Raw genomic sequence first — 9,980 nt, 5'->3', positions numbered from 1 at the left:
ATTAAATTTTGGTATTTTTTAAAAAACTGAATTTTGAAGGGGAAAAAATATAGATTTTTTTAAATAATTTTTTTCCCCTGATTTTAATTTTCATGAAAACAGCCTTTTTGTTAAAATTCTAATATCAAATTATGACAAGGACTCCAAAGTGCGCTTTTATTGGGTTTTCCATATCAATCTTTTATGTAATTATCCATCCTCCACTGGCTTTTCGCCTGCACTTAAAAATAATATTTATAATAATCATAATCATAATCATAATCATAATCAATAATAGTATATATATGTAAAGACATAATATAAATTCCTCCAGGAACCAAACAAAATCCGGGAAAAATTCAAACATCGATTCGAGAATTGATTATTTTATTTGGTTTACATTTCAACCCAAAAGTCTTCACCTGCATTGTTTATTGCAGTTTATTGCTCAGATTGATTGGCATTTGGAATGTGGGCATATATTTAATCCGTGCAACTACTTCTGGTGGAAGGTGATTGCAATGCTCCATTGATACCGTCTCAGTTTATCGTCATCAACCTGCAGCATCGATTATGTCAGATTAGTTTGTGTATTTATTCGTTTATTATTTTTATTATCATTATCATTTTTCTTTTTGGTTGCTGCATCACCATTCATTTTGGTGCTTCGTTTTATCCTGTGATGATGATAATGGGATAATTCATGATGTTTTTTTATGACCCTTTTGATCAATGCAGAATCGAAGCAATAAAAATGATATCTTTATGGTAATTAGTCTATTTTTGGACGTCGCTCTAATTTTTTTCGCGGCTCAAATGTCTATTGAAGGAGGAAAACTTGAAACAGACGATGCTACCTGTACATTTTCTGGTAATTTATCTTCTGCTGATAGCTGTTATTATTTTTTCCCTTTAATGCGACTGATTAGCTTATTAGTGGAATCATTGCATGTTGCATTTATGGAGATTAAATTATTGTGTGATAGGAACATTTTCACTTTTTGGAAATCGTCAGCAGGCATTAATGATAAATGTTGGTTATAAAAAAGTCTGAAGACTGAGCTGTATTTTTTCCTTTCGAATTTGATGCTTTTAGGCGGTTTGATTGATCTTCTGCTGGAAAATGAATCTGAGAAATTTTAACTTTGATAATTAAATGGTTTTTGGTGTATCTTTTTTATCTAATAAAATACCACATTTGTCCATCATATGCGGATTTCTTTAAAATTAGAACTTGTTCCATTTTTAGTTTGAAAATAATTAGTAAGCAATATATGCTTTAGGGATATTCTTTGCAGAACTTTGTATATAACATTTATGCATCCGATGGATCAGGTTCATGTCTTCATGATCTCTTACGAATGGAGACTTCAACAATAAGGGGTCACAGCCCAAGGGACTGGCATAAAACTCAAAGTAAGTAAAACTTTAGCTTCATGATTTCCTGTGTCGGATTGTTTTAATATCTATATCATTCGCCAATATTATGGCAAAGAAAGAACAAAGGCATTGGTGCTTTGAAGTGATGATCTCTTGTATCCTTACAGAAGTATAAGGTTATCAATCAATTTGTGATAATCTTTAATTTGATTGTCCCTTTTCTTGGGGGTGGCAGGAGGATGTGCTATGAGAATATTTTCCCCTGTACACCATTCTCTCCAGATCAGAATGCTTCCCTCCTTTGAATTCTTGTCCAATGTCCTTTGCTATTGGCAACAACTATGTCTGTAAAATTGCTAAACCAACAATTCTATAATTGTGATGTCGATATTTCAATTGTCGCTCCCAGGCCAACTCTGCAGCCTTTTCCCCTTACATTTTTGCACGAATAGATTTCTAATTCATTCTCTCTTCATTAACACGCACCTGCTAGCATGGTCAGTATAAGGGAGATAATTAATAAGAAACTGATGTGTTGGTGGCACTTCCATTTTTTATATTTTTTATGCTTTATGCCTATCAGGTACACAATGTAGGCTGGAGAGTATATTATCTGAACCTGGGAATCAATTATGTGCTGATTGTGGAGCTCCAGATCCAAAATGGGTGTAAGTATCATTCTTAGAAGTTAATCTTGTCTGTTTACGTTAAAAACTATCAAGTCTATGGGGCCAAACTATCTTGGTGGTTTTGTTATTGAAAGTTTCGTTTTGGTGTGAACATAATTCTAATATGACTTTAGGTATAGCTGTGGGCTCCAAATATAGGGCATTCTTCAATTATTGTTTTTATACGTGGTTTTATTGAGCCAACTAGGTAAAACAATCCCGTTAGTATGTGCCTCCCAAGAACTTAGACTTGAAAACCTGGAATGTTTTATGAGAAACTTTTGTTGTTAACTAATAATATCCATTCTTCACTTTTAACAGCTAAATGATATTGGCTTTCTTGTCGCCATGTTTTTAGTTTTTTGTTTTTCTGGAAGACTTTATTTATATTGCATTGTTGATGATCAGATCTTTGAATGTTGGAGCATTCATATGTATCAAGTGCTCTGGAGCACATAGAAGTCTTGGAGTGCATATATCAAAGGTCTGTAACACAGCTTGAGTTTTTTAACTTTGATTTTTTATATTTTCTTAGGTATAAAAAGAGAAATGGTTGTAACATTTATACAAATGTTTGGTTCTTAAGATTACTGTCCCCAATTCTAGTTATATCATGAGTGTCACGTCTAGTTTCTGTTGAGTCTGTTGCTCTGATCAAACAAGAAAAAAATTACCTTGTCTGTTAGAGAATTTTAATCATTCATTTTTAACGGAGTATTTTTCTTTGCCTCTTAGTGTCTTGACTTCACCTTTTTTAACTTCTTGCTTTGGCTTTTTAAATGCTCAAAATAGTTTCTCTAAATACTTAATAATATTTGTAATATGCATTTTCTTGAAAGCCTACCTAGGAGAATTCCTTCTAGAATGAAGCTAAATAAATTTTTTCTTTCTCGCTTTTAGGGTGTTGTAGAATCAGTGTTTCAGATTGAGCATTATCAATTTGACTGATTTGCTTATACCAACAATTTATCATCAAGTCATATCTTTTTGCAGGTCTTATCTGTGAAACTTGATGAATGGACCATTGAGCAGGTTGATTCTTTAAATGAAATAGGTGGAAACCCGGCGGTGAACTTGAAATACGAAGCTAATATCCCAGATAATTATAAAAGACCAAAACCTGATTCCTCGCCAGAGGAGCGTGCTGATTTTATAAGGTAGTACTAATACAACAAGTTAGGATCTTTATCCTTTATGTATAGTTGTGAATTAGAATACCCCTTTTGTAAATTCAGGAGAAAATATGAGCATCAACAGTTTGCGAACCGTGATACACAGATGTCTTGCACATTTCCATTTTCTTCGTCCTCCCATTGCCGAACTTCAAGCTGTCATTCTCAAACTACCACTGAGAAGAGGCAATATGAAAAACAAACCACCGGTAACCGTATCCAAGGTCTAGGAGCAGCATTTCGTAATAGCTGGAGAAAATCTGAACACAAGGCACCAAAGAAAAATAACTCTCTGGTAAATACTATTGCCAGTGTAAATTAGCTTAAAAAGAAAAGAAACAGTAATTCTCAATTAAGATTGAAAACTAATTCATCGATAATAAAGTAATTAAAGGCCTTTTTTACCAAGTTTGGTTCTTAGACTTTGTAAAGAATGGAGGAGATTATTAGTTATTTCAGTTGTTTTTTTTTAGGCAGGAATGGTTGAGTTTGTAGGATTGATCAAGATTAACGTGGTGAGAGGCACCAACCTAGCTATCCGAGATATGGTGACTAGTGATCCGTATGTCATCCTCTCACTTGGAAATCAAGTAAATTTTCTCGTTCGCTACCCTCATTTTATTATATGCACGTGCAAATTTAATTGATATCTTTGGTTATGTACTTTAATGAATGGACCTTATTTCTTTCGACAGTCAATGAAGACACGAGTCATAAAGAATAACCTCAACCCGGTTTGGAATGAAAAGCTAATGTTGTCGATTCCAGAAAATATTCCTCCCCTAAAGTTGGTAAGTTCTGTATGCAGCAGTGCACCATATGCACACATGAGTACGTACTACGTGCACACAAAAGAAAAAGGAAAAGAAAAAGGAAAAGTAAAATAAGAAGAAGCAGCAACAGCAATGTGTTTTCATGTTATAGTGTTGATGTCATAGTGAAACTTTAAAGGCCTGTGCATTTCAAAGACAAGGATATCAATAAATATACTTGTAGGATGGAGCATCTATTGATTTACTAAAAGTTATAAAAAGCAGTACCATTTGCAACTCAAAATTTTTAAATAACTCAAAATATCATGTTTTTTATTGTTTATTTAGCAATTACTACTGTTGTGCACTTGTACCCCAACAATACTCGTCTCAATAATTGCATTGATTCGGAACCGACAAAATCAAATGCATGATCTTTAACTCTAATGCTAATTATAGGATCGATTGTTTATCATTCTATAAAAAATTATAGTTAATATTACTCTTGTAATCAAAAAATTTAAAACTGCATAATACCCTATGCTCATGATGATTTTTTTCCCATCAAAATAGTTGTTCCTCGCCAACAAAACCTGTATTACAACATTAGTAAATGTCTTGCAGTGTTATTTGTTCTTAATACATTTCAATTTTTTGATGTCTCTCTCCACAATAACAAGAATTCCTTTTTCAAATGCACTACATCCAAATATTGTTAGATCCTCTTAACAATTACTCAATCCTAGAGCAAGATATTACTCAGTATAACAAATTATTGTTGGCATGAAGACTTGATTCATTTCACACCTCTTTTCTGCCTGAATCCTTGCATGAATAAATGGAAATTCAAAAATTCTACCACCATCATTTGTAACATGTGCAATATTATGCAAAATGCAACGAGGGTATCTAATTTTACAAATTGTCATGTTAATTTTCTTGTGTACGTAAAATATTAACTAATAACTAATGTTATTGTTTTTCAGCTTGTATATGACAAGGATACATTCACGACAGACGATTTTATGGGGGATGCTGAGATTGACATCCAACCACTTCTAGCTGCTGCAAAAGCATCAGAATGCTCATCGATCAATGAATCAATGCAGCTCGGAAAGTGGAAAGCAAGCAAAGAGAACACACTTGTGAAAGATGGTGTAATCACCTTGGAAGATGGTAGGGTGAAACAAGATATCTCGATTAAGTTGCAGAATGTTGAGCGGGGAGTTTTAGAAATTGAGCTTGAATGTGTGCCTCTTACACAATAGCATGCAAGAAATATAGCGATTCAGAATTTTAAGCCTTTGTAACTTCTCCAGGAAATTGTTTAATTAGAGGCATCCATTAAGAGTATCATGTTACTTCATAAAATTGTGCGTAGAAAGCCCATCATCTTTCAAAGTGAATGTTCGAGATTTTTCTCTTGATAAACTTCATACTAGAGGATTCATTAACGACGGTTTTTGAATTGGGTTAGAATGCTATCAATTTATATACTTCTAGAATTCGTGAATTCGACTTATTTATCTGCACACCCACACATTGTGAGTTTTTATGGTCAACTACATACACTACTCTTGTGATGTCTCGAAATTGCTGAAAACGTTAATAAAAAAATGATTTATTAAATCCACATGTTTTCAAATGTTTAGTCCACTATCACAAATGTGGGGACCCAGACGCTAATCCATTATTTTCAATCATCATACGGAGTAAATGGATCAATTAATTGAATTGGGTCATAATTTTTTTTTTTAAAACATGAGCGCGCAACATATGAAATAAATCTTTTTCATTTACAAGATCAACATCAAGATCCAAAGTTCAAGTCTTGTACAAAAGAAAATCATACAAACTACTGGTTATTCACTACATATCATGTGATGAAAACAACTCTATTTCTGGGTCCGAATCTCCACTCTAATCTCAATCCCTCATCCTCTTCTCGACCCTGATCCGGTCCCACCTGTTGTCATGCATACATATAAACACAACAACAGCCGGATAACTCCGGTGAGAAATATATTCCCAGTATAAACCATGTATACATGCAATCATATAAACATATATAAAAACATGGAACAATTATCAATAACATGTATCATAATCTGAAAGACATGAATCGATATAAAACTGTAAATCAAACTATTTGACTCTTAATCTCAGACTCGACTCTTCTCTAGTCTAGGGATCCCGGTCGAATAAGAACGCAACAGTCTCCCACCTACTCTCCCAACTAGATGGTCGTACGTTCTTATTCCTAGACTTTGGAATTCTATATCGAATCTCTAAAATAGGAGTCGATCTACTCCTAAGCAACATCGATATCACCAAATGTCCAGTGATTTGGCACCTCTGTCAATGACATGGCACATCTGCCATAGTCTCAATACATGATTTTCTATAAATCAATAGACTAAGCATATCAATCTCATGAATTGCAAACATCAATGCAATATAACAAAGTATGTGGTTTTGAGAAACTCAAGTCAAATCTAACTCGAGTCGTATCTTCCCGGTTTCACATTGATTTATACCTTTCTTTTCGTAGATCTGACGAAGTCGAAGTCTTGAATTCGAAGCTGTCAATACTGTAATGCCCAAATTCAGTACACGTATAACCCATATATTTATTTAATTGATAAATAATTTATTTTAATTTCAAATGAGTTTTAGCCATGCACGATTTATTTAAATGCATTATTTTAAATTAATTATGTCTATGTGATGCACGTTAAAATGTTTTTTTTTCGAGTTTCATGTTTCAGACGATTATTCGAGGCGGGATCGAGGAAAAGACCGGTTACGATTTTGGTAATCTAAAATGCGGTATTTTATTTTTAGTCGAGGATGGGGCAATTTAATGATTTATTTAGTTTTAGCATTTTTAAGCTTAAATCATTTAGTTAGTAATTTTAAGAGTTTAAAACTTTTAAAATTAGCATTTTTGTGTGCGTTAATTTAATTGAGGAATTGATTTTAAGTTAGAGTGGGTTACTCTTTTTATTAGTAATTTTATTAAATATTTAGCACTAATTTTTCTCTTAATTAAAACGCACACACACTTTTACACACACTAAAAACCGCACAACACTCACACACAAACAATTCATTCAAGTTTTATATTTTTGAGAAAAGAAAACACTAGGGTTATTGGAGAATAGTGTAGCCGCCCCCTCCTCTAAATTTCCAGCAAGTTTTGTTGAGTTTCTTCAAAGATTTTGGCGCCACGTTCGTCCCGGATCAATCATCGCGCCATCTCCGCTTTGGTATCGTCATTACGGTATTTCAATTTATCAAAAGACACGTATATTCTGTTATTGCTGCATCGATCTCGTCATATTATGCGTTGTGTTGTTATTTATGCGCAAAATACATGTGTGATGTGTAGAAGTTTGAGCAATTACGTTTAGAACGCTTTTGAAACCATTTTTAGATCTAAGATTTTCATTTTTGCTGTCTTTTTAAATACTGCGACTTTTCGGTCGTGATTCTTAGAAAACTTACAAAAATTGTAGAAATTTTCGATACCTTCGATTTGACAGTAAATTCGAAATATTTGAATAAAATTTAGTGAGTTATGACGTTTTTCGTGGGACTGCTCAAACTTCGTTTTTCAGAAAATCATGTATTGATGTGTTCTTGAAGTTTTAATGTTGCAGGCTTCGTTGGGGATCGACGGGTGACCGTTACTGCGTATTGGTATATTGGTAACGATGTTGGGAGTATTATTGAGGCTCCGTTAATGTCGATAGGCATTGGGATTAATTAGAAGTCGTAGGAAACGATTTGATATCATTTGCCGTACTTTTGTGTCGTATGTGTCGTGGGTGAACGTCGTTGATTTGGGGCGTTTGTACGAATTTGATTCGATTTATGGCATACTAGGATGGGTCTCGGGGTGTCGGTTCTTGGTCCTTACAATCGATCCTAGGATGATAAGCATTGCATGTATTGGAATTTCGTGAGTTTGCAATTCCCACAAGTACACGGACCCCCATACGGATCAGGGCATGGGGTCCGTGCCTTTGTTTTCTTCTCGATGTCAATTTTCCGAGCCTACACGGACCCCCACACAGACTAGGGCACGGGGTCCGTGCCTTCCCCCTTCTGCACGACAAGTTTTACCGAGTCTACACGGACCCGGAGCCGGACCTGGGCACGGGGTCCGTGTCCCTTCTCCTTTCAGAGTATTTCTTTTGCGTACCTACACGGACCCATACACGGACCCAGGCACGGGGTACGTGTACTTCATGTTTTGGGAAATTTTATACTTTGCTTTGGAGTTTCATGTCTTGTGATAGTACGATGAATAAAATGTACTTCATGTTTTGGGAAATTTTATAGTTTGTTTTGGAGTTTCATGTCTTGTGATAGTACGATGAATAAAATGAGGTCAAGTCCCGAGCGTTTTATATTGCCTTAAGCTATTTAATTGATTCGGGAGTGCACGATTACCTACGTCTAGGTTATGCAAGTTAAGTTTAAATTCATGTTAGTATGTGCAGCAGCGGCCCCAATTGAAGTCCAACGAATCCCTCAACGCCAAGTAAGTATGTTGACGTGCAAGAAAAATATTTTCAAGTTACTGAGGTATGCTAAATATTTTGTGACCAATTTATGTATGGGGTTGGAAACGTTAAACCATGAACGGGGACCAACCCACCCCGTTAAATTATGAACGGGTTTAGATCGTGATTGGAAAGAGTTAAATCATAAACTGGTTTAGATCGTGATTGGAAAGCGTTAAATTATGAACGGGGACCAATCAGCAATTAAATTATGAACGAGGATCTCATGTATGTGGCAGTGGATACGTCCCTGTCATCCCAGTACTGTGGTTTAGTCTGGTCAGGCGATTATGTTATGGGTCACTTGCTTTGAAACATGCCTCTACCCAAAATGATGAAGTTATGTATGTTTAAGTATGTTCAAGTATGCAAGCATGTTTAAGAGAAGTTTATATTGATGGCACGTCTAAGTATGTATGTACGTATGTTCAGGTTTTGATATGCAAGTTCAAGTTTTAAGTATGTATGTTCTATTTTAAAGTTGCATGTGATTTTATTATGTAGTACTTGTTACTTCAAGTTTATACGTGTTGAGTCTTTAGACTCACTAGAATTGATCGATGCAGGTGAGGATGTTTATGGGGAGACTTAAGGTGGGGACCAAGGAGCAGGCTTGGACTGAGCGGGAGGCTAAACCCAAGCACCGCCATGTTTTAAGTTTATGAAAACATTTTATACATTGGTCAAACTTTAAATTTCAAATCTTTTTGTTGCAACAACTTGTGAGACGTACACTTTATCTCTTTCATCGAAATTTGAATGTTCACGCTTATTTAAGAAAATTTTTAATTCTTCCGAAAATTTTAGTAGTAAAAAGTACGGTACGTTACAGTCGGTATCAGAGCCGTGTTCTTGTAAAGGGTTACGCCTACTGCCAGTCGCAAGAAGCTCACGAAGTCACACCTCAAGTCTGTAAGTTTTAAGGTTTCAAATTTATGATTATGTAGTAAGCATTAAGTTCATATTTCAGCATGTGCATATTTTAAAGTTCAAGTACGTGCATCTTATGTTGTCTATATCATGTTCATGCATGTGGGGTTTACGTGTTGGATTAATTATTGGAACAACATGCCTCCTAGACGTGTGATCGACCGTGAAGCAAGGGATGACGATAGAGAGTCTCGAGAGGAGAGGAGAGACGCTCCTCTTCCTCCACCTTCGGACTTGCAGGCACAGATGCTTGTCGGTATGACGCAGTTCTTCGCACAGTTTGCGAGGAACCACACTGCAGTAGATGCAGGGGAGAGGCCCAGACCTGGGGCGGTGTATGAGAGGTTCAGGAGAATGAATCCTAAGGAGTTTTTGGGTACCACTGACCCGATGATAGCTGAGGGATGGATTAAGTCCATCGAGGTAATCTTTGATTTCATAGAACTGACCGAAGCAAATAGGGTCAGGTTTGCCACGTTCCTTCTGACAGGGGACGCTAGACTGTGGTGGGAGAGTGCGTCAGTGGCA

At 35.5% G+C, this 9,980-nt stretch overlaps 1 protein-coding gene across 3 annotated transcripts; it reads left to right on the top strand.

Annotated features, from left to right (window-relative positions):
* Positions 1 to 298: 298 nt before the first annotated feature.
* Positions 299 to 5,380, top strand: LOC142518880 (putative ADP-ribosylation factor GTPase-activating protein AGD11). 3 transcript variants are annotated; one of them, XM_075621728.1, is made up of 10 exons: positions 299 to 491; positions 718 to 850; positions 1,315 to 1,395; positions 1,943 to 2,027; positions 2,436 to 2,511; positions 3,021 to 3,184; positions 3,263 to 3,494; positions 3,673 to 3,789; positions 3,895 to 3,990; positions 4,938 to 5,380. In XM_075621728.1, the coding sequence occupies exons 2-10, from the start codon at positions 745 to 747 to the stop codon at positions 5,217 to 5,219; spliced, it is 1,239 nt and encodes a 412-aa protein (XP_075477843.1). In that variant the 5' UTR covers positions 299 to 491; positions 718 to 744; the 3' UTR covers positions 5,220 to 5,380. The 3 variants fall into 3 exon arrangements, with proteins under 3 accessions (XP_075477843.1, XP_075477833.1, XP_075477823.1); XM_075621718.1 differs by having other exon boundaries at positions 300 to 554; XM_075621708.1 differs by lacking the exon at positions 299 to 491 and having other exon boundaries at positions 597 to 850.
* The last annotated feature ends 4,600 nt before the right edge of the window (positions 5,381 to 9,980 follow it).

This window comes from Primulina tabacum, chromosome 1 (genome assembly GCF_025594145.1).
Source record: "Primulina tabacum isolate GXHZ01 chromosome 1, ASM2559414v2, whole genome shotgun sequence".
Classification (NCBI taxonomy): Eukaryota; Viridiplantae; Streptophyta; class Magnoliopsida; order Lamiales; family Gesneriaceae; genus Primulina; species Primulina tabacum.
This window is presented reverse-complemented; position numbering and strand designations above follow the sequence as displayed.

Coding starts and splice junctions, on each gene's coding strand:
- LOC142518880 (XM_075621708.1), top strand. CDS start 712: ATGCAGAATCGAAGCAATAAAAATGATATCTTTATGGTAATTAGTCTA. Junction 851..1,314: donor TGCTACCTGTACATTTTCTG/GTAATTTATCTT, acceptor CCGATGGATCAG/GTTCATGTCTTCATGATCTC. Junction 1,396..1,942: donor GGACTGGCATAAAACTCAAA/GTAAGTAAAACT, acceptor TATGCCTATCAG/GTACACAATGTAGGCTGGAG.